The 24,792-nt window shown below is 40.6% G+C and overlaps 1 protein-coding gene across 8 annotated transcripts; it reads right to left on the bottom strand.

Annotated features, from left to right (window-relative positions):
* Nucleotides 1-531: 531 nt before the first annotated feature.
* RBAK (RB associated KRAB zinc finger) lies at nucleotides 532-24,137 on the bottom strand. Of its 8 annotated transcripts, none has more exons than XM_063815203.1 (7): nucleotides 24,051-24,137; nucleotides 23,542-23,683; nucleotides 23,091-23,184; nucleotides 21,852-21,910; nucleotides 12,587-12,713; nucleotides 12,229-12,324; nucleotides 532-6,324 (listed from the first exon to the last, which is right to left on the bottom strand). In XM_063815203.1, exons 4-7 carry the CDS (start codon nucleotides 21,864-21,866, stop codon nucleotides 4,418-4,420), a joined length of 2,145 nt encoding a protein of 714 aa, XP_063671273.1. In that variant the 5' UTR covers nucleotides 21,867-21,910; nucleotides 23,091-23,184; nucleotides 23,542-23,683; nucleotides 24,051-24,137; the 3' UTR covers nucleotides 532-4,417. The 8 variants fall into 8 exon arrangements, with proteins under 8 accessions (XP_063671273.1, XP_063671274.1, XP_063671275.1 ...); XM_063815204.1 differs by having other exon boundaries at nucleotides 24,063-24,086; XM_063815205.1 differs by having other exon boundaries at nucleotides 21,852-21,973; nucleotides 23,943-24,062.
* Between the last annotated feature and the right edge of the window lie 655 nt (nucleotides 24,138-24,792).

The raw sequence follows: 24,792 nt of genomic DNA, 5'->3' as shown, positions 1-24,792 counted from the left end.
ACGAAAAAAATAAAAAAATTAGCCAGGTGTGGTGGCATGCACCTGTAGTCCCAGCTACTCAGGAGGCTGAAGTGGGAGGCTCGTTTGAGCTCAGAAAGGCGGGGCTGCAGTGAGCTGTGATTGCACCACTGCACTGCAGGCTGTGGTGAGAACCTGACTCTAAAAATAAGAGAAAGAAAAACAAAAAACACATGCCTTCCCACCAAAAAAAAAAAAAAAAAAAAAATGAGGCACACAGTCTATGCCATCCAATGTCACGTCCTTCTTGCTGTGCTTTTACAAGCTCAGTCAGCCCTCACCCAAAGTGTTTTTTTTTTTCAATGGTGCAAAGTCTTGGTGACCTGTTTCTTTCACTCACTTACATCTGTGCTGTTAACTGTGTATCTGAGATTTGCTCAAATATTTAGCTGAATACTTTTAAAATAATTTTCCATCAAATCAAACTCAGCATTATATTCATTCACTGCCAAGAAAGGTCACCCCTATGGTAAAAGTTAAGATGAATCCCGAATTCAGAAATGCAAAAAACAATTTGTTTAGGGAAATATGAAATGTTACACATTAGCTTCTTTATTGAAGAGGCAGCTCAGACCTATTTATATATGCAAAAGTATAGGATGACAAAGTATGTAATGATTCTTTAACCTTCTCAAATATTTCACTTAAAATATACATTATGCTAAGCCTTAAGGACAGCATAGGAAATCTTAGTAGTTGCCATCAAAATTACTATAAATATGTATTTCCTGCACAGAATTATGCAAAATCTGCCATTTAATTCCTGTTATGCAGCATATTCATACACATCTAGAAAAATATGATTAGAGTGATGAGCGACACAAATGTTAGCCATTTGTGATTTTAGAAAATTTTTATGGAAAGTGTAACACACATGCAGAAAAATACACATATCTTAAGTGCACAGCTCAGAACACACTCAAATATTTAGCACCTAGGTTTAGAAACAGATTATTCCCAGCACCAGATAAATGCCCCCTTTCAGCCTTGGCCAAGGTTAACTGCTATCCTAATTTTGAACCGCGTATACAAGTTTTGCCCGTCTTTATAATTTATATAGAAGGAATCATACAGCATGTTGGCTTTTGTGTTTGGAGTCTTTCATTCAGCAAGCTTTGTTAAATTCAGCTACGTTATTGCACGGACTTCTAGTTCATTCATGCTCACTGTTTTACAGTATTCCATGGAAATATGCCACTTCTTTATTCATTCCATTGCACATGTGCCTTAAGATAGTTCTGTTTTGTGCAGTTTTATGCTATAAATATTCTAGTGCATGTCCTTTGGTGGACAGACACATGCATTTTTGCTGGGTTTGGGTAAAACAGTATACATATGCTTGGCTTTTAGTGCCAGCTTTCAAAAATGGTTTTATCGATGAGCAATTCCACCAGTAGTGTACAGTTCCTCTTGCTTACATCCTTGCCAAAACGTGATGCTTTTTCATGCTTTTCATTTAACCCATTTCCATGGATGGGTAGCAGCGCTACATGTTTTAAATTTGCATTTCCCTGATTACTAATAAAGCTAACACATCTTTTCATGCTTATTGGCTGTCTGGATATCCTCTAAAGTGAGTGGATATCCTCTAAAGTCTTTTGCCTTTTCCAGTTTCCCCCTTGTTGATTTGTAGGTGCTCTTTACATATTCGAGATCAGGGACCAGAAAACTATGAGTGCAGACCAAATCCAGACTGCCACCTGGGATTGTGAATGGTTTTACTGGGAAGCAGCCATGCCCATTTTTTTTTAATGCATGGTGTACGGATGCTTTCACACAATAGCAAAGATGAGCAGTTGTGACAAAGCTGAAAATTTTCACCATCTGGTGCCTTGCTAAAGTTTGCCAACACTTTTGCTATACTCAGTGCTGTTGTCACATACATGAACTGCAAATATCTTCTCCTCCCCATGGTTTCCTATTCATTTTCTTACTGGTGGTCTTTCTGATAAACAGAAGTTCTCAAATTTACTATTAAGTTCTAATTTTATGGGTTAATGCTTTTTGGGTCTCAATAAACCTTTGCTTACTCCAAGATTACAAACTGTCCTAAGATTTCTTTGTAAAGCTTTCACATTTCATATTCAGATCTGCAATCCACCTCCAAATAACTTTTTATTAAATTACAAAATTTAATTGGCAAAGTACATTTACTGGAAAGAAAACCCTTTCCCCCACTACACTTCAATGTCACCTTTCTCAAAACTCAGGTGATGGTATACATGTGGGTCTACTTTTGAATCTGTATGCTGTTCCACTAGTCAGTTTTTTCATCCTTGTGCCAAAATAACACCTTCATTATTTCTATGGCTTTATAACAGGTCTTGATATTTAGAAATTTCAATCCTCTCTGTCCATTCTATAGGATAGCCTTGACAATTATTGGCCTTTTGAATATGCATATGAATTCTAGAATTAGCTTGTTAATTTACATTAAAGAACTTGCTAGGATTTTAAGGTTGCAATGAATTTAGGAAAAAGCAATAGTTTTGAGATTGTCCTGGAATCCTATCCCTCTCCTCCTTTGTAATTTTATTTTCTGGATACAGTTCTTCAAAGCATATTAACTCATTTTCTCCCTCTAGGCACTTGAGGGATCTTTGAAGTGGCATTGCTTTTCAAAATTTCATTTTCCATGCTTTTTGCTGGTATATCATAAAATGCTTTTTGCATAACTTTTATGCAGGGAACTTACCAAATTTACTCATGGCATCTGCAAATAGAGATTTATATTATTTTTCGTTTTTAAAGTTTTACTTCTTTTCTAATCTCTATGCCTTTTGTTTCTGTTTCTTGCATTAGTTTTCTTGTTAGGTCCTTCTGAACAATGCTGAATAAAATCATTGACAGCAGATATCCTTGTCTTATTTTTATAATCTTAGGAGAAATGTTCACTATTTCATCATTAAGCATACTGTTTGCTGTAGTTTAAGTCTCTTTATGCAGTTAAGGAAGTCCCTTTCAATCCATCATTTGCTAAGATCATAAACGAACATTAATTATACCACAAGAATGTTCTGCATGCCAGATTACTTTTCTACAGGTGGTGTATAATAGCAACTGACTGGTGAATATTAAGCCACCTTTGCATTCCTGGAACATAATCTATTTGATTACCATTTTACCTTTTCCCAGAACAAGTCCATCTTTGTTTTGTTTACCCAGTATCAGGTCATATGACCACTATAAAACAAGTTACTGGCAAAGAGAATGAAATCATTATTATTTTGACTAATCAGGATTCCCCTGTGTCATGTGAAGAAGTGGTAGGTACCTAAACTGTTCCAGCAAGAAATGGAGCGAGGACATTAAGTTAATTGATCAAAAAATATCTGCTAGAAACTTGAATCAATTTGTTCTGAAATACTGGGAAAAAGGAGAATGCACAAAACAATGACACTGTATTTGTACCAAACAGAAGTTTGTGAATAAAATTTCTAAATTACAAAATATTGGCACTAGGCACACTCGAACCTATGGGTTACAAAACAAGGGTGGTGTGAGAGCTGGGGATATTTTAGAGTACGGGCAGTATGCTTGTTCTCTTTCAGTGAAATAGACTTAAACAATTCCAAATTATGTATGTATAGTTTATCAAAATAGTCTTTTAGAAAATCTTATCTTACTCAGATGCAGTTGAAAACTTTACAAAATGACTGCCTCCTCTACTAATGAGGCATTTGTTAAAAACCCATTTGTAAATTCCTCTAAATAGAAAACTAGGTATTTTACCATTTTATACCTATTAAATATTATCTCGCCAACAATATGTCCTGTCTTAATACATTTTGCTATCCTAATACTCAAATAAGAAAACTGCCTCTTCACAAGTCGTCCAATTCCAAACTTGCATAGAATTACCATTAGATTGCATTTTTAAGACATGATAAAAAACGGCCATATACTTATTTAATGCTACTGTCCTCATGATCAACTCCTGACAATTTAAAAACTTCATTTTATACAATGAAGATTTATTCAGAGCTCATAGCGTCTGAGATCTTTCCTATAAACACCTGATTTTCCATTAGAAATATGGCTTTTACAACAAATTTCCAAGACAATATATTTTCCACATTCACCATATTGACAGATTTTGCCTTTGTATGATTCCCTGATATGTAAATACAATTTGAATCCAAAATAAATATTAAACATTTATAAAACTTCACTCCTGCATAAATTAGTGTCCGATGAGTCGTATGATCTTGCTGAAGGCTTTGCTTCTTGTTACATTCTTCGGGATTCTTCTCTGTGAAAATTAGGATTAAAATGACTCTAACGCCTAAATGCTTCTCACCGTTCAGGAACACGAACTCTCAGATAAACGCTTTGACTTCCTATTGGATTTCCCATATTCATTATATTCAGAGAGTTTTCTAAAATTTGAGATCTGACTTCAGAGATTTTCCACATCAAGTACGTTCATATTTCCTCTTCTATGAATTCTCTGATGGCTATTGAAGGCTGATCTGTGGTGGAATTTTTTCCCACATTCATTACATTCATAGGGTTTCTCTCCTGAATGAGTTCTATAGTGTACAGTGAGGTATGACTTCTGAGAAAAGACTTTCCCACATTCATTACATTCATAGGGTTTCTCTCCTGAATGGCTTCTGTAGTGGACAGTGAGGTTTGACATCCGAGAGAAGACTTTTCCACATTTACTACATTCATAGGGTTTCTCTCCTGAATGAATTCGATGATGTATAGTGAGATATGATTTCTGAGAGAAGAATTTTCCACATTCGTAACATTCATAGGGTTTCTCGCCTGTGTGTACTCTTTGATGTCTGAAGAGGGATGAATTATGGGAAAAGGTTTTCCCACATTCACTACACCCATAAGGTTTCTCTTCTGAATGACTTCTATAATGTTCAGTATAGTATGACAACTCAGTGAATAACTTTCCACATACATTACATTCATAGGATTTCTCCCCTTTTGGAAGTGGCTGGTGCCCATCGAAGGCTGAATTTACAAGGAAGGTTTTCCCACATTCATTACATTCATAGGGTTTCTCTTCTAAATGAGCTGTATGATGGTCGGTGAGATACAACTGAGAGAACTTTCCACATTCACTACATTCATGAGATTTCTCTTCTGTGTGTACTTTCCGATGTCTAATGAAGGCTGAATTTAAATTGAAGGTTTTGCCACATTCATTACATTCATAGGGTTTCTCTTCTAAATGACTTCTATAATGTATAGTGAGGTATGACACCCGAGAAAAGAATTTCCCACACTCGCTACACTGATAGGGCTTCTCTCCTGTGTGTGTTCTCTGATGTGTAATCAGAGTAGACTTTCGGTAGTAGGATTTCCCACATTCATTACATTTATAAAGCTTCTCTCCTGTGTGAGTTCTCTGATGGTCACTGAGAGCGGACTTGCGGGAGAAGGATTTCCCACATTCGTTACATGGATAGGGCCTCTCTCCTGAATGATTCCTCTGGTGTAGGGTGAGATGTGTCTTTTGGCAGAAGGTTTTCCCACATTCGCTACATTCGTAGGGTTTCTCTCCTGAATGAGTTCTTAGGTGTTGAGTGAGGTGTAACTTCTGACAAAAGGTTTTCCCACATTCATTACATTTATAGGGCTTCTCCTCTAAGTGTGATCTCCGATGTACAGTGAGGGTTCCCTTTTGGCTGAAGGATTTCCCACATACATTACATTCATAAGGTTTCTCTCCTGTGTGAGCCCTCTGGTGGATGATGAATTTTGACTTTTTACAGAAGGATTTTCCACATTCACTGCATTCAAAGGGCTTCATTTCCATTTGTGATCTCTGATATGCATTAAAATTTGACATCTGTATGAAGTCTGGTCCAGAATCATTCCACTCATAGGGCTTCTCCCCTATGTAAGCTCTCTTATGAGCAATAAAAACAGCCTCATTGTCTAAGGCTTCCATGCATTCATTATATTCAAAGGGTTTTTCCAAAATACTAATTTTCTGAAGAATATTTTCTTCATTGTGAGAATAGGTATCCCCATTTTGATTAAATTCACACATTTTCTCTCCATGATATGTTTTCCCACATTCATTACACTCATCAGGTTTTGTCCTGGCATAGCTTCCATCACTACTAATTAATTCCGAAATAGATTCTAAATTCTTTCCACATGAGACACAATTATGAGCTATTATGCTTGAAGGAACAAGGCTTGTTTCCATGTAAATTTGACTAAATGTATTCTCTTTCTCTTCAGTCAGGGTTTTGCTGTTGATACAAGCAGCTTGCCTTGAATGTTTGTCTTCGTTTTCTTGGATTCTCTCTATCAGGTCATCAACTTTCCAGGCTTCTAAAAAGGAAAAATAGTAAACAAACTTTGTAAATTTGAACACACTAGCTATGGAAAGGTACTGGTATTCAAGAGCCCCCATTGTGGGGTTGACTCTGGCTTTAGAGCCAATCTCCATAAATAAAAATAATTACAAATGCATAGTTCTCTTTTTCCTTTGATTTGGAATACAAAACAGAAACACACACACACACACACACGGTGAAAGAATTAAGGTGAGATAGTGGTAGAAAATAGAAGAGTAAATTCATATTGAATACAGGTAACTTTGTTGCTTTACAAATATTATGTTTCAAACTTTGGTAGAAAAGGTGAAATAAAACCAAATGATGAGCAGAGAAGTGGTTGAAAGTGCGTCAGATCCAGGCAAAGATGGGAGGACTTAGATCAAATGTGTTGTGGGAAGTCAGGGACACCAAACGGAGGGACTGGCTGAAGCCATGGCAGAAGAACATGGATTGTTAAGATTTCATGGACATTTATTAGTTCCCCAAATTAATACTTTCATAATTTCTTATGCCTGTCTTTACTGCAATCTCTGAACATAAATTGTGAAGATTTCATGGACACTTATCACTTCCCCAATCAATACCCTTGTGATTTCCTTTGCCTGTCTTTACTTTAATCTCTTAATCAGCTGAGGAGGATGTATGTCGCCTCAGGACCCTGTGATAATTGCATTAACTGCACAAATTGTAGAGCACGTGTGTTTGAACAATATGAAATCTGGGCACCTTGAAAAAAGAACAGGAAAACAGCAATGTTTAGGGAACAAGAGAGATAACCTTAAACTCTGACTGCCGGTGAGCCGGGTGGAACAGAGCCATATTTCTCTTCTTTCAAAAGCAAATGGGAGATATATTGCTGAATTCTTTTTCTCAGCAAAGAACATCCCTGGGAAAGAGAATATGCGCCTAGGGGTGGGCCTATAGATGGCCCCCTTAGGTGTGGCCGTCGTCTATGGTCGAGACTGTAAGGATGAAATAAATCCCAGTCTCCCATAGTGCTCCCAGGCTTATTAGGAAGAGGAAATTCCTGCCTAATAAATTTTGGTCAGACCGGTTGCTCTCGAAACCCTGTCTCCTGATAAGATGTTATCAATGACAATGGTGCCGGAAACTTCATTAGCAACTTTAATTTTGCCCCAGTCCTGTGGTCCTGTGATCTTGCCCTGCCTCCATTTGCCTTGTGATATTCTATTACCTTGTGAAGTATGTGATCTCTGTGACCCACACCTGTTTGTACACTCCCCCCGCTTTTGAAAGTCCCTAATAAAAACTTGCTGGTTTTGCAGCTTGTGGAGCATCACAGAACCTACCGACGTGTGATGTCTCCCCTGGACGCCCAGCTTTAAAGTTTCTCTCTTTTGTACTCTGTCCCTTTATTTCTCAAACCAGCCGATGCTTAGGGAAAATAGAAAAGAACCTACGTGACTATCGGGGCAGGTTCCCCGATACAAATGGGATCAGGAGGAACAAAAACAGGTGCTAGGTCTCCGTGCAAAGGAAAGACTCCATTATGGATTACATGTGGGAGACATCTATTACAATTTATATTAAACTGCAAGATATCACTTCATATCAGGACTACGATGGTGGCATCCCTTCCAAAATCCATGCCTTACTAGTCTGCAAAGAAATGCAAATAAGCATTCTGAATGCTTTGATTTCTTCACGTTTACAGAGAAGATTCACATTCATCTGGAGGAGAGATCCAGGCATATGAATGTCCAAAAGAAACATAAGATAGACCAGAAGACAAGGTATCTGTTTTTTTTTGGAGATGGAGTCTCGCTCTATCACCCAGGCTGGAATACAATGGCACCATTTTGGCTCACTGCAACCTCCACTTCTCAGGCTCAAGCAAATCTCCTGCCTCAGCCTCCCAAGTAGCTGGGATTACAGGCACACGCCACCACACCCAGCTAATTTTTGTATTTTTAGTAGAGATAGGGTTTCACCATGTTGCCCAGACTGGTCTTGAACTCTTGACCTCAGGTGATCCACTCACCTCAGCCTCCCAAAGTGCTGGGATTACAAACATGAGCCACCGTGGCTGGCCAGGGAATATCTTAAAAACAAGATCATGCCGGGCATGGTGGCTCATGACTGTAATCCTAGCACTTTGGGAAGCCAAGGTGGATGGATTGCCTGAGCTCAGGAGTTTGAGACCAGCCTGGGCAACATGCAAAACCCTGTCTCTACCAAAAATAAAAATAAAAAAAAGAAAAACAAAACAAAAAACCCAAGATCAGATCTTTGAAGTGTTTTGAAAGCCATTTTTAATACTAGGTAACCTTCCTAGCCATTAAATTCTGCTTTCCCTGCTTGCACAATACAGCACAGTGGTTAAGAACATGACCACCAGAGCAGGTCACCTCAGTTCAAACCCCCAACAATTTACTAACTAGGGCACTTGGTCAAGTTGTGTAACTGTGATGCAGTTTCACTCATCTGAAATGTGAATACGAGTGCCTAAATCATAGGGTTGTCAAAGGACTGAATTAGTACATGTAAACTGCTTAGAACAGTTTATAACATAAAACAAATGCTCATTAAGTTGAGCCATTAATTTTCTTTCAATTTGCTGACTTAAATTTCCTAAAACCAGTCATGTCTCTGTATAATTCTTTTACTTAATTCTGAATACAAACAAGAGTTCCCAAACTCCTGGGTTTCATTTGGTGTAAAATCTTATATCTCAGATTCCTAAAGCTGCCCCTATGATGTACTTTTATTTTTATGTATCTTACAAATTTTTGGATGCATAAACTATTGTTAGCTGCTATCACCCACATTCAATGCAACCCTGATGGTACTCTGCTCAGAAATCTACAACATCTCTGAGCTCCAGCACCCCAAACACCAACAGAAGAAACAGAAAGGTTATTAACGGGATTTTTCACTACTTGGACTCACAATATATATCCAAGCTAGCATTCCACTAATCTGTCAACATCTTCTGCTCCTGGAAGCCTAGGCTATGCCTTGCTTATTCTCAGCCACAAGTCTGTACTCGTGATCTTCCTCATTCAATTTGACTCCTGGTGTTGGGTATACTCAAAATCTATCTATACTTTGGGGGAAACTTGAAGACATTTATCAAATCTCTTCCCAGTTCATTGAATCTCTTTCCCTTACATTTTAAAATAGCTTCTTAAAGTTGCACAATGTGCATTGGAGTATAAATTATCCATGTGAAAGCTGAATTTTAAAGTAATTCATGCAGCTTTTATCTTATTTCCTAACCAAAGCCTATGCCCTTGGAAAATATTCATATTTTCTTTGAATTTCTCTGAATAGAAATTAAAGTAGTTCCTAATCTGATGGGTGCTTACAGGTTCTAATCTAACCCCTATCTGTTTTATCAGAATCTGTGGTTCAGAATAAATGATCTCTTGACGGATTAATAATAAAGATCTTTCTTTTACCTAGCTCCTTGGTAAGTCAATAAAAACCTACTGAATGCCTACTGTATGTTGCATTATCAAAGCAAGAAGAGTAAAAAGGTCTTTCCTCTTTGGAGGACTATAATTCGGTAGAAGAAGCTCAAGCAACAAATATATGCACCTACCTCTCAGAGCATATAATCATTTAGAGTATATATTCCTATCAAAGCATAGAATCACAGAGCATATACTCCTATCAGAGCTTATACTCAGAGCATATAATCCTAACAGAGCATATACTCATAGAGCATACACTCCTATCACAGCATATAATCCTATCAGAACATATAATCTTTGAATATATAATCCCATCAGAGTTTATACTCATAGAGCATACACTCCTATCAGAGCATATAATCTTAGAATACATAATCTTATCAGAGCATATAATCACAGAGCACACAATCTTAGAGCTTATATTCATAGAGCATACACTCCTATCAGAGCATATAATCTTAGAGCATATAATCTTATCAGAGTGTATAATCCTATCAGAGTATATAATCATATCTAACTTTTTGTGGTAACAATCGCTGACTGGAATAGATATTAAGAGAAGGAAAGACTGGAGTGGTCAATGAACCATGAAGGAAACTTCAAGGAGTTAACCTTTTCAGCTCAAATGTAAAGCATAAAGTTCTAAAGTTTATTGCTCAACAATGCAAATACAGTTAACATTACTGTATACTTAAAAATGGTTATGATGGTAAATTGTATGTTATGTGTGGTTTTTTTTTTTTCTAAAAATATAAAAATTAGCCAGGCATGGTGGTGTGTGCCTGTAATCCCAGCTACTTTGGGAGGCTGAGGCAGGAGAATCACTTGAACCTGGGAGGGGGAGGCTGCAGTGAGCCGAGATCATGCCATTGCACTCCAGCCTGGGCGACAAGAGTGAGACTCCGTCTCAAAATGGAAGGAAGGAATGAAGGAAGGGAGAGAGGGAGGAGATGAGGAAAGGGAGGGAAAATATGTATTATGTGGGCAAGTAAAATGCAGATGAAGGAAAAGGACAATGATCATTTGAATGGAAGATGGATCCACTGAAATCCAGGTATGGGAGAATACTGAACACTAATGTCAAAAGAAACAGAATGTGCTGACGATCTGCAAGGCATTTCACAGAAGACAAAGAACACAAACCATGGAGAGAAGACTAGCACAATCAAATACTGGGAGGTGAGGAAGGTAGACAGAATTCATGATTTTGGAACGTGCACAGTTTATCATCAGACATTCTGAGAAAGAAGGAAGTGAACTATCTCCCTGGTAACTGCTATGTTGTCAAGTAAAATATTCAACTAGACTCCAGGTTAAAAGTGTCAGACTTATCAATTTGGAGGCAAGCTGCAAAAATACACAGGAAAAAAGGTCTTAGAAGGTGAGATTAGATAAACTCTTTTAAGGGATACAAATAAAACCAAAAAAGTGGAAAACAGGTCCTAGGGGGACACTCCTGAAAAGGCAAGAAAAGGAACCGACATTCACTTATGAAATTCACACTTCCTGAATGTCTACTATGGACAGAGCATGATTCCAGTTATGGGGAAGGGGAAATGAACACACAGACGGGTCATAAGCATTGGGGAAACAGATGAAGGCTGAGGGAGTGCTATAGCGTCACATCAACTGATCATGGACTTTGGGAAATAACATACACCACAAGCTGTGACTCAATTCACAAGCATAGGTGGAGGATGAGGTTTTGGTATCTGAATGCCTAAAGAAGTAAATAAAATCGAGGGCAGAAAATAAGTCCAAGGTATTTTTAAAGCAAGGAAGGAAAGAAAATGGAAGATAAAAGGAATGAACATAAAAGTCTCAAGTTAATTTTTATGTCAGACTTCTGAATGCCCCAAAACAAAACAATTCTGTAAGGCCGGGAGCCTCAGGACTGTAATCTCAGCACTTTGGGAGGCTGAGGTGGGCAGATCACTTGAGGCCAGGAGTTCAAGACCAGTGTGGTCAACATGGTGAAACCCTGTATCTACTAAAAATATAAAAATTAGCCAGGCGTGGTGGCATGTGCCTGTAATCCCAGCTACTTGGGAGGCTGAGGAAGGAGAATCGCTTGAACCTGGGAGGTGGTGGTTGCAGTGAGCTGAGATCATACCACTGCACACCAGCTTGGGTGACAGAACAAGACTCTGTCTCCAAAACAAACAAACAAACAAACCCAAAACAATTCTGTAATGGCAAGGGAGTAAATAAGTTACCAATAATGCTGGAGAAAGAGGAAGTGAATGGGTCTCCAGTACCGGTTAGAATGAAAAAATCCCTACCAATGTAAATCAAATGTAAAATCAACAAAAGAGTTCATGTATGTGTGCGGGAAGGAAAGTGATATTTGGGGGTTGGGAGGTGTTACTGAGGGTACCGAATACATATAAACAACTCTTTAGTCTCTCCCAAAGGTCTGGGATGAGCATTTTTTAACCTTTGATACGCTACTAACTTACCTGGACTGTGCTGACATGGAAATTCACCTCCCATTATCCACGGCTCCTCTCCCTGCTCCAATTTAATGATGACGTTTGGCTTGGTGGTATCATACCCTGTTAATGGGAAAAGAAGGAGGACTTGGGCAAGCTGCTTGGCTTCAGAATCTCTGAAGTACAAGATGTTGCCACCTCATAAGCTGCATAACAGAAGTGCTCCATTTTTTACCTTATCAAAGTTAGAACCTTTCAATGAATAATAATATAAACACTCCAGCTAGTGCCCACAAGGAATTAAATGGTGTCATCACTTATTTCTTCAAACTCAAGGATAAAACCCCATTCAACTGAGAGCATTCAGAAAGCAAGCTATCCTCACCCACAGAAACTAGATGGCTGTAGTTCTCCAACATCACATCCCTGTATGTTATCTTCTCATCAGGGTCCAGCTGCTGCCACTCCTCCTGGGTGAAATCCACAGCCACATCTTTGAATGACACTGGCCCCTGTAATGGCAACATGATCAGAATTGGGAGATATGGAAAAGGGATAAGGGGATAACGTTTTACAAAGCTCACTGGTAAAGTTAACCATAAACATTGTATACCTTATTTTATGTTACAGATTATGGAAGGGAAATCATATTGGAAACACATATCCTTTGGGGTTATATATATATAATATATATATATATTGCCCCACAAAAATAAAAACCCAAAACACAACTGAGCTCCTATTTTGCAAGTGAACTAGCTGAGCTCTGGGGATATGAGATGAGTGAAACACCATGCCTGCTCCCAAAGTGGACAACCTAATAAGGAGATAAACATGTAAACAAACATAAGCATTTTACTCCTTGTCACTTCTTTTAGTCCTCTTTGCTGCCAGGCCCTCCCCTTCTCTGGGACCTCTTCATGCTGGAGTGCCCACCACTCAGCTCCTGGTCCTCTTCCTCCTAACTCACTGCTCTGGGGCTCTCACCTAGTTTCAGCTCCTTGTTCTTTTGGCTCTTTTATTCTCACAGCCGGTGGCCTCTGGCTATCTGCATGGCTGAGTTTTATCTCAAACATCTCAATCTTGGAGCAATAAATATTCGTTAAATGAATGAATGCCCAAAGCTGTTATTAGAGTAATGCAGACAAGGTGCAGAATGATTTAACAAAAGAGGATCAAATTATTTTAATTTTATGCCATCAGATTAGGCTTCACAGACTCAGTTAACTTGAAGTCTTTAAAGATGAATTGTGCATTCTATGGGATGAAGGGGAAGAAGAATATGATGAGGTGTAAAAAGTACCAATGGCAAACGGGAAGCAGCTTCAATTTTTAAGAGGTTGGGGCTGGGCATGGTGGCTCATGCCTATAATCCTAGCACTTTGGGAGGCCAAGATGGGAAGATCGTTTGAGCTCAGGAGTTCGAGACCAGCTTGGGCAACATAGTAAGACCTCATCTCTGCTAAAAATAAATTAAAAAAAAAAATTGGCTGGGCATTATGGCACACGCCTGTAGTTCTAGCTACTTGGGAGGCTAAGGCAGGAGGATCACTTGAGCCTGGGAGGTCAAGGCTGCAGTGAGCTGTGAATGCAACACTGCACTCCAGCCTAGGCAACAGAGTGAGACTTTGTCTCAAAAAAAAAAAAAAAAAAAAAAAAAGAAAGAAAAATGCAAAACTCCTGGGCTCCAGCAATCCACCTGCCTTGGCCTCCCAAAGTGTTGGGATTACAGGCTTGAGCCAGCATGCCCCACCCAAACTTGTAGTTTAGAAAAAGGAAGTGCCCAATAAGCAGGTTGCATTATCCTATTATTTATAAAGAACATATCAACAAGGGGTTCAAATCCAGTGATACAGCTAGGACCATGTAGATCCCAAGAGATAGCAGAGGCAGGGCCGCTAGGCTGTGGGCTGAGAAACTAAAGCAGAACATCCAAGCTTATCCACAATCAGGCCACAGGAGCTGATAAAATCACCGAGAGAGAGTAATAACCTTCTGGGTTAAGTTAGTCCATAAGGCAAGGAGGTAGTAGGGGTTAGAAGACTGATCAACCAATAAATAACATAAAATTACATGCCAATACCACTTACATCAATACAAAAACCAAAAATGAAACATAATCAAACAAAATCCAGTACCAGATTAAAAACATAATATACAATAGCCAAATGGGACTTATTCCAATAATATAGACTAGTTTAATATTTGGAAATCTATTAATATGATAAGCCACTATAACACAGCAAAGAAGAAAAATCTTGTATCCATGAAGATACCTGAAAAAGCTTGACAGAAAAAGCTGATTTAAAAAAACAAACTAAAGAAAATAGAAACTGATGGATACTTCATTAACATCAATAATATGTATATACACAAATATAAATATTGCACCTTAATATGCAATAGTATGTATGATATATATGTGACATATGTATTTCAATTACACACAAGCACATATATACAGTTTGCGTGTATACACACACACACACACACGCACACGCATTTATGCCTCAGTCTTCTCGGTCCAAAAGTCAGGATTTTACTTAACAGGGAAAAACTACATACCTTCCTACTAAGATCAAGAACAAGGTATTAATAAAATGCTCATTATCTACAATTAGAGAAGATAAAACAATTAGAGGAATATAACTAAGAAAAAGTAAAAGTGCTCGGGCACGGTGGCTCACGCCTGTAATCTCAACACTTTGGGAGGCGGGGCGGGCAGATCACCCGAGGTCAGGAGTTCAAGATCAGCCTGGTCAACATGGTGAAACCCCCATCTCTACTAAAAAAAAAAAAAATTAGTTGTATTATTAAGGTCAACTTACCCTACCTAGGGTAAGTCAGTTACCCTAAATTACTTTATAAATATGCAACCCCAATAAAAATACCAAAAAGCTTTTTCCTGGAACTAGATAAGCTGACACTACAGTTCATATGGGGTGGAAGAAAATAAAAAACAGCTCAGGGAAAAACACCATTTGGACATGGACAAAACTGGATCCAGGCCAGGTGCGGTGGCTCATGCCTGTAATCCCAGCACTCAGGAAAGCTGAGGCAGAAGGACTGCTTGAGGCCAGGAGTTTGAGACCAGCCTTGGCAACATAGCAAGACCCTGTCTCTACAAAGAAAAAAATATATATATTAGAAAAAAAATATAGAGAGAGAGACATGAATACTTCTGCCCTCAGTTGTGATAAACTAATAGGTACTGGATATACCCTCCAACCTGAAATGGCACATAACAAAGGACAGCAGCAACAACAAAATCAAAAACAGAAAGAAAAATAAAACAGAGAACATATATGAAGCAATGGTTTGTTTTTTTTTTTTTTGAGGCGAAGGCTCACTCTTGTCTTCTAGGCTAGAGTGCAATGGCACAATCTCGGCTCACTGCAACCTCCGTCTCCTGGGTTCCAGCGATTCTCCTGCCTCAGCCTCCCAAGTAGCTGGGATTACAGGCATGCACCAGCATGCCTAGCTAATTTTTGTATTTTTAGTAGAGAAGGGGTTTCACTATGTTGGCCAGGCTGGTCTCAAACTCCTGACCTTGTGATCCGCCCTCCGTGGCCTCCCAAAGTGCTGTGATTACAGGTATGAGCCACCACGCCCAGGCTGAAGCAATGGTTTTCAAGGCACTGATTATCAGGCAGTAGAGTTATCTATGAGTGATGGGAAATAAACAAGGTGAACCAATCAACTTCTGCCTTGAGTGTTTCCAGGCCACAGAGCAGGGAAGAAGAACAGAGGCAGATGTGAGGTGTAAGAGTTGCGAGATGGGAAAATGGGCAGGAAATTACAACCCATAAGGAAGAAAAGAATCAGTCCATCAAAACTGGCCCAGAATTGACACAGAGTTTACAACCCGCACAGAGCACTGAGAGAGTTCATCATTCTATTCCACATGTTCAAAAAAATTGAGACAGGGAAGATGTAAAAAAGACCCATGCTAACCTACAGATAGAAACTACAATATCTGAGATGAAAATTATACTGGACAAGATTAACAGCATCATGGAAAAAACAGATTAGTGAATATAAAGACAGCAACAGAAGTTACATAAAATGAAACAGAGAAAAAAGAATTAAAAGCAAATAAAGAGCAACAGTGTGTTGTGGGAAAATTTCAAGTGGCCTAATATACAGGCAACAAGAATCAATGGCGGGGAGGTGGTGGGTATGTGAAGAAATAATGATAAAAATGTTCCCAAAGTGATGACACTATAAACCCAAGATCCAAGAAGTTCAATGATCCCCAAAACAGAAACATGAAAAAAATGATACCATGACATATTGCAATCAAATTCCCCAAAACTAGTGATAAAAAGTTTACAACAATAAGGGGGGAAAGAAAAAAAGACATGTTATATATAGGGGAACAAAGATGAGTATGAGATCAGGTTTCTCTTAGAAAAAAATGTAAGCAGGAAGACAATAGAAAAACATATTTAAAGCACTGTGGAGAAATATCCAGCAGAAACACCTTTAAAAGCTAAGACACAACGAAGACATTTGCAGACATACAAGAATTCATCATCGACTAGAAGAAATGTTAAAGAAAGTCCTTGAGGCAGAAGTAAAATGACAGCAAATAAAAATTTAGATTTACACAAAGGAATGAAGAGTACCAGAAATGGTAACTGCGTATTTTCTCTCATTACTTAAATATTTTTAAAAGATAACTGGGCTGGGTGTGGTGGCTTACACCTGTAATCCCAGCACTTTGGGAGGCTGAGGCAGACAGGTCACCTGAGGTCAGGAGTTTGAGACCAGCCTGGCCAACATGGTGAAACCTCATCTCTACTAAAAATACCAAAATTAGCCGGGCGTGGTGGTGGATGTCTGTAATCCCAGCTACCCGGGAGGCTGAGGCAGGAGAATCACTTGAACCTGGGAGGCAGAGGTTGCAGTGAGCCGAGATCGCACCCCTGCACTCCAGCCTGGGGGACAGAGTGAGACTCCATCTCAAAATCAATCAATCATTCAATCAATCAATCAATCAAAGATAACTGTTTAATTAACAACAATGTAATAGATTCTGTGTGGCACTGACACCACCTGTAAAAATAAAATGAACAACAGTGTAAAGACCAAGAGGAGAGAAATGGAAGTATCCTATTGTAAGCTTCTCTTACTCTAAGAAAAATGGTATATTACTTAAGAATAAACTATGATAATTAAAGTTGCATACTATAAATTCTAACTCATTAAAATAACAAAACAGTGTGATAGCTAAAAACCCAACAAAATATATTAAGTAGAATCATAAAAAATTATCAATTAATCAAAAGGAAGGAAGACAAACAAAGACATTTTAAAAAGAAACAAAGAAGATGAGACTAAAAGAAAGCAAAGGCAATGGACTATAACCTAACTAGCTTTATCAATAATTACATTACATGTAAACAGTCTATACATCCCCAATTATGAGACAGAAATAGACTGATGAAAACAAGCAAGATCCAAATCTTGCTGCCTACAAGAAATAATACTTTAGATATAAAGATGCAAATATGTTATAAGTAAAAGGATGGAATAAGATATACCATGCATGCATTACTCAAAAGCATGCTACATAAATAACAAAGTACATTTCAGCCTGGAATATTAGCAGGGATAAGGAAGGCTATTTTACAAAGTGGTTAATTAATCAACAGGACGTAATAACCTTGAACATTTATGTATCTAATATAACACATAAAGCAAAAAGTGGTAAAATTGCAAAGAGAAAGAGAACCACAAATGCAGCAGATTTCAATCCCCTCTCCCCAACAATTGATACAAGTAGGCACACAATCAACAAGGATATAATACACCTGAACAACACAACCAACCAACTTGATCTCATTAACATTTATCAAACACTCCACCCAACCAGAGCAGAACAAGCCATCTTCTCAAGCATGCGCAGAAGTTTCCCAACACAGATCCTATTCTGAGCCATAAATTTAAGAGGTCCCATGTAGTGTTCCAGACAAAAATTCACCAACTAAATCTAATCATGAAAAAAGATCAGGGAAACCTAAATTTAAAGACTTCTATAAAATCATTGGCCTGTATTCTGCAAATATTATAATGGCACTGAGGAACAAATCCGTATTAAACAGCCTCAAAAAGCATGAAAACTAAAGGCAATTGACAGTCCTAGACTGAATCTTCTACCAAAAATTAAAAATTGCTATAAAGGAAATTATTGGGAAATTGGCAAAACTGGAAAATGAACTATAGTTTAGATAAAAGTATTAAATCAATGATAAATTTCCTGAATTCAATTACTGTGCTATGGGTATTTAATAGAAAATTCTTGATTTTATGAGATATAATCTAAAACTTTATAGGGTAAATAGGCATGACAAATCATACCCACTCTCAAACAGTTCAGAAAAAAAATATATAAAAATATGTACACACATATATCTATATATGCATATAAATGATTAATGTGGGAAAATGTTAAGAATGAAGTATCTGAACAAAAGGAAGTAGCTGGGATTTCTTTGTAAAATCTGTGCAATTTTTCTGAAAATTTGAAATGATTTCAAAATAAAATGCTGAACAGAAAATAATGCTATCAAATATATATTGTATGTATAGATTTGCTATCAAATATATCAAATATATTTCAAAAGGACTCAGAAACCAACTTAAAGGGATTTTGTCTGGCCAAAGATGGAGCCACTTAATTTTCAAAAAGAATCACAACTTTGATGTACTGAAATATTTACTATCTGTTTAAACCCACGAGCTCATAATGGTAACAAAACAAAAAAACCTTCCTGCTTAGAAGCCTACTCAACATTTTAGAAACTGTCTTTCCTGCATGAATTACATAACCAAATAGAGAACAGAAATTTATCTTTAGAAAAGTATTCTAGGCCAGCTGTGGTGACTCATGCCTGTAATCCCAACGCTGGGAGGTCAAAGAAGAGGATCACTTGAGCCCAGGAGTTCAAGACCAGCCTGGGCAACACAGCAAAACCTGTCTCTACTAAAAATTAAAAAATTCGCTGGGCATTGTGGCACATGACTATACTCCCAGCTACTTGGGAGGCTGAAGTGGGAGGATCACTTGAGCACAGGAGTTTGAGGCTGCAGTGAGCCGTAAACACGACAGCCTGGGTGACAGAGTGAGACTCTGTTTCCAAAAAAAGAAAAGAAAAGAAAGGTATTTTGGCTAGTAAATAAAGAAGAAATGGTACAATTAGCAGATCACCATTTTGCCTCCCCTAATGAACTAGTAAATCACAGCAATAATCAACAGTCAATAGTTCTTAAGTTCACAAAAACAAAGAAGGTAACACATGCCTCCAGAAGTAGACAAATGCCACGTACGGTACAGCTGTGTGAAAAGAATTGAACATAAACCTGATTAGACTTCCAGATCAAACTACCAATTTTACAAGGCATACAAGATATTTTTTAAAAATGTGCTAAAGGTGAAACAAGGGTAACACAATCCAAAATGAGGATAACCAACCCAGTTTCTTCAAAACAATGAGCACGCAAGAGACATAATATAGGAACTATTAAAAGATTTAACCCAACTGCCACATGTATTAAGAGAGTATTATGGGTTATTCCTAGCCCCTTTCAAAAAGATTCCTTATTAGCCAGGTGTGGTGGCTTACACCTGTAATCCTAGCACTTTGGGAGGCCAAAGTGAAAGGACTGCTTGAGGTCAGGAGTTTGAGACCAGTCTGAGCAATACAGTGGGAATACATCTCTAGGCTGGGAGCAGTGGCTCACGCCTGTAATCCTAGCACATTGGGAGGCCGAGGCGGGCAGATTGCCTGAGCTCAGGAGTTCAAGACCAGCCTGGGTGACATGGTGAAACCCAGTCTCTACTAAAATATAAAAAAATTAGTCGGGTGTGGCAGCTTGCGCCTGTAGCTATGCAAGAGGCTGAGGCAGGAGGATCGTGTAAGCCCAGGAGATTGAGGTTGCAGTGAGTTGTGATCACGTCTCTACACTCCAGCCTGGGTGACACAGCAAGACCCTATCTCAAAAAAAGGAAAAAAGAAACAGAACAAAACAAAACAAAACAGACTTCATCATTTAAAGACAAGCAGAAATACTTACAGACGAATCTTTTTAAAAGCCAAGAAAAGAGAGACTCCATGGAGAAAGTATCAGTTTGGAAGTAACAGATGTCAAAGGCAGACAAAGGGTCCTGGGAGGTAGGGGCTAGGAAATCCCCTCTGGATTTGACTGCAATGAAATCACTGGTAATCTTTACAGACTGACTCAGCAACGTGAAAAGGACAAAACTAAAACACTGAGAACTGAAATGAGAAACAGAAATGAGGAAATCTTCACAAGAGAGTAACTGTATTGTTTGCTGTGCAACCCAAACTGAAAGACGAACAAATATTTGAAGGATGGTCACGTCATTCATTCCCCCCATGATCTAGGACTCAACAGTAAAAACAGAATTCTGTCTACTTGGATCACAATATTTCTGTCCCTGGAATAATTATATGCACCAAGTTCTCCTTGGGCAGCAGGCAGGCCCTCTGCTTACATAAGCACCAAGAATAAGTCATAAGTTACGGTAATTTAATGGTTGTTATTATGAAAGCTATCCGCAATTCTATCAACTGGAATGAAGAAAGTTTTCAAAGTCCTAGAAAATCTTTTAAATCCACAAGTAACAAAGTTGGTTTCTCCTTATAATGAATGCAAATGATGTCATGGATGGTGCTATGGTTTCGGTTTGTGTCACCGCCCAAATCTCATGTTCAATTATAATCCCCAATGTTGGAGGTGGGGCCTGCTGGGAGGTGATTGGATCATGGGGGCAATTTCCCTTTTGGTGCTGTTCTCCTGACACTCAGTGACTTATCACAAGACGTGGTTGTTTAAAAGTGTGTAGCGCCTCCCCCTCCCTCTTCCTCCTGCTCTGGTGATGGAAGATGTACCCGCTTTCCCTTTGCCTTCCACCATGACTGTAAGTTTCCTGAGGCCTCCCCAGCCATGCTTCCTATGATAGAGCCTGCAGGTGAGCCAATTAAACCTCTTTTCTTTATAGATGACCCAGTCTTGGTTATTTCTCTATAGCAGTGTGAGAATGGACTAATACAGATGGCATTTTCCTTTTGTGATGACTGCCAAGAATATCAGTCCTGGGTGAGGCTCAATTTCAACAGCCTTAAAATCTACTATCCACACACACAAGCTTCACAAATCATTTTTGGTGTTGATCTGCCACACTAAGTATATTTTACAGGACAATGTCTATTTCCACATTCCCATTTTAAAGTATGAATCCTGGCTGGGCGCGGTGGCTCATGCCTGTAATCCCAGCACTTTGGGAGGCTGAGGCGGGAGGATCACCTGAGGTCAGGAGTTTGAGACCAGCCTGGCAAACATGGTGAAACCCTGTCTCTTCTAAAAATACAAAAAATTAGTTGGGCATGGTGGCGCACGCCTGTAATCCCAGCTACTCGGGAGGCTGAGGCAGGAGAATCGCTTGAACCCAGGAGGTGGAGGTTGCAGTGAAGCGAGATCATGCCACTGCACTCCAGCCTGGGCAACAGAGCAAGACTCCATCTCAAAAAAAAAGAAAGAAAAAAAGTACGAATCCTTACAAACCTCTTAAAATGCATCATAAAATAAAGTTGAGGAACATATACACAAGCATGAAAACTCACCTGCAATGTGTTCATTTTCTGCTGCTCTTGGAAACGTGCAGAGACTGTGGCTGGTAGACCTAGAGGGGGAGAAGCAGGTCACTGAAGTCATGAGTGCTCTGGCCTGCAAAGGCAGGAATCTCCTGCGTAAGAACCACAAAAGAAAGCTCAGTAGGCTAACACCCTGTGAACACTTAGCCTGCAAACACTCAGAAGGGCCTAAAAGAGTGATACAGGGTTTCGCCATGTTGGCCAGGCTGGTCTCGAATTCTGGCCTCAAGTGATCCGCCTGCCTTGGCCAACATGGCGAAACCCTGTCTCTACTTAAAAATAACAAAAAAATTAGCCAGGCATAGTGTCACATGCCTGTAGTCCCAGCTACTCAGGAGGCTGAGGCACAAGAATCCTTTGAACCTGGGAGGTGGAGGTTGCAGTGAGCCGAGACCACACTGCTGCACTCCAGACTGGGTGAGAGACACTGTCTCAAAAAAAAAAAAAAAAAAAAAAGAGAGTGAAAAAGAGTGATAGGCGAAGCATGCACTTGTAACTTTGTAACTCTAAGATAGTCAGGTAGTAATTAGATGAGTTAGACTCTCATGGGTAACATGACTCCTTTTACAAATAGTCTGCCATCATCAAATACAACCTGCAAAAAGAAAAAAAAAATTCCCATTATACAGCTCATGTTTTTTCTGGTTTGTTTGTTTGTTGAGACAGGGTCTCAATCTGCCACCCAGGCTGGAGTGCAGTGGTGCATTCACAGCTCACTGCAGCCTCGACCTCCTGGGCTCCATTGATCCTCCCACCTCAGCCTCCTGAGTAGCTGGGACCACAGGTGCATCCCAGCATGCCTGGCTACTTTTGTATTTTTTGTAGCGTCAGGGTCTCCCTATGTTGCCTAGGCTGGTCTCTAACTCCTGGTCTCAAGGGATACTCTTGCTGTAGCCCCCCAAAGTGCTGGGATTACAGGTGTGAGTCACTGCATCTGGCCCGCATTTTCTTATTGTCTCTTTAAACTGCTTAAAATCAAAGAAGCCATAGGAATTGAGTATGTGAGCTCTCAGAAATGAAATGAATGTGTATAAAATATGGTTTTGTTTCTAAATTATCTAACTGAACTTGGTTATTGCTGCACCTAATAATCTTCTATTAAGAAAACTAGGATACGGGAGAAAGAACACTGGCCTGGGAGATAAGACTCCTGAGTTCTACTATGAGCAACTCTACCCACAAAGCCAGTGACCCGGTCAAGTCACCCACCTGCTAAGGCCCAGTCTCTTCCCCTAGCAACTGAGGCAGCAAGAGAGAATCCCTGCAGACTGTTCCTGCATTACTACCAGTCTCCAGGGCAGATCTAAGGGGAGAATCAGCAGACACTTAAATGAGAGAACAGAGGCGCTGACGGACGTTTAGAGGCGGTCGAAATCTGGAGCACGGAAAGGAGGAGGAAGGGCTGTTAGGGGTTAGCGGGGAGTGGAGACGACGTCCGCAGCTGAGGCTGGTGACACCCTCCAGGCCCCCGTAAGCCTCGTCCTCCCAGATTTCCCATGCAGCGCCTGTTCGGTGCAGCCGGACCCTGCCCTCAAACCCAAACATACGTCTCTCCTGCAAGCGATCGAGACCCTCCCCCTGCCCCACACTCTAAGGTCCCCAACACACGGTGACTTCACTCAGGCCCTTCTCGCTCCGGGCCCGAAAACCCAAGACCTACCCTTCTGGGGCTCCGCAGCCTCTGCCCCACGGCTCCCGAGAGGCCGGGGCGGGGCTGCTGTCGCTGGCGCGCGTCTGCTCGCGAGGTCCCCTCCTGTCCACCTCACTAAGGTTGTTCTGCTCCCGAGGGGCCCGGGCCGGGCCTAAGGGGCAAATCCAGGCGGGTGTCCTTCCCGGGACCCAGATCCGCCTCCCTCGGGCTCACCGTACAGGGGCAGCCTGGGCCAGGCCGCCAGGACAAACACGGGCCAGGCCCGCGTCCCGCCGCCCCTTCGCCTCCGCCGCCACCTCCGCCACCTCCCGTCCGGCCCCTCTGGCCCCAGCGCCGCCGGCTCCGGGGCTCAAGCTCGGGGGTCCCCGCTCAAGCCTCCACCCGGCCCGCGCGAACCCTGGCCTGCACACCCCCGCGCCCGCCTAGGTGCTGGCCCGGGCGCTCAGCGTCCAGCCCCGCAGGCTCCGCGATTCTCGTCCACTGGAGGCCAAAGCCTGGGAACTAGAGCAAGCGGTGACCTGAGGACGCACAGGAAGCGAGGGCAGTGCAGCGGCGGCGCGCATGCGCGAACACGCACACAGGGAGAGGTGCACACGCGCAGGAGTGCACCGGAAGTCAGCCTCCGGGGCCCACAGCTGGTCCCAGGACAAGCACCCTACTCTATTTCCCATGAGCCTACGCGCCCCCCAAGTTTAGGGGCCGTTTTAAATGTCTCTACCCTGCCTAAAGGTTAAGAAGCTCCAGGCTATGAGCTTTGGGAGCTCTGAACCCCTGATTGAACTTCGCTTTTGTCTTTACTCCCTTTTAGGGTCAAGTCCAGGGCTGCCTGACTGGGTCCTGGAGCCCAAGGCCTCTGGATTAGAACCGAGTTTCCCATAAAGAGAAGGAAAGGAAAGGGTGTATCGTGGTCACTGCGCTGAAATGCTAAGAGAAGTTTCACTCAAATACTAGGAGAGGATAAATGCCCAGCGATGCTTTCCAAGGAAGAGAAAGAAAATAGAATTTGTGGCTGGGCGCGGTGGCTCACGCCTGTAAATCCCAGCACTTTGGGAGGCTGAGGCGGGCGGATCGCGAGGTCAAGAGATAGAGACCATCCTGGCCAACATGGTGAAACCCCGTCTCTACCAAAAATACAAAAATTAGCTGGGAGTAGTGGCGTGTGCCTGTAATCCCAGCTACTCGGGGGCTGAGGCAGGAGAATAGTTTGAACTCGGGAGGTGGAGGTTGCAGTGAGCCGAGATCGCGCCCCTGCACTCCAGC

Source organism: Pan troglodytes, chromosome 6 (genome assembly GCF_028858775.2).
Source record: "Pan troglodytes isolate AG18354 chromosome 6, NHGRI_mPanTro3-v2.0_pri, whole genome shotgun sequence".
In the NCBI taxonomy this organism is placed as follows: domain Eukaryota; kingdom Metazoa; phylum Chordata; class Mammalia; order Primates; family Hominidae; genus Pan; species Pan troglodytes.
The sequence above is the reverse complement of the archived record's forward strand: the minus strand, read 5'-3'. Positions and strand labels throughout refer to the sequence as shown.

Coding starts and splice junctions, on each gene's coding strand:
- RBAK (XM_063815203.1), bottom strand. Junction 12,325..12,586: donor CAGCCATCTAGTTTCTGTGG/GTGAGGATAGCT, acceptor TCCCATTAACAG/GGTATGATACCACCAAGCCA. Junction 6,325..12,228: donor TCCATGTCAGCACAGTCCAG/GTAAGTTAGTAG, acceptor TTTCCTTTTTAG/AAGCCTGGAAAGTTGATGAC.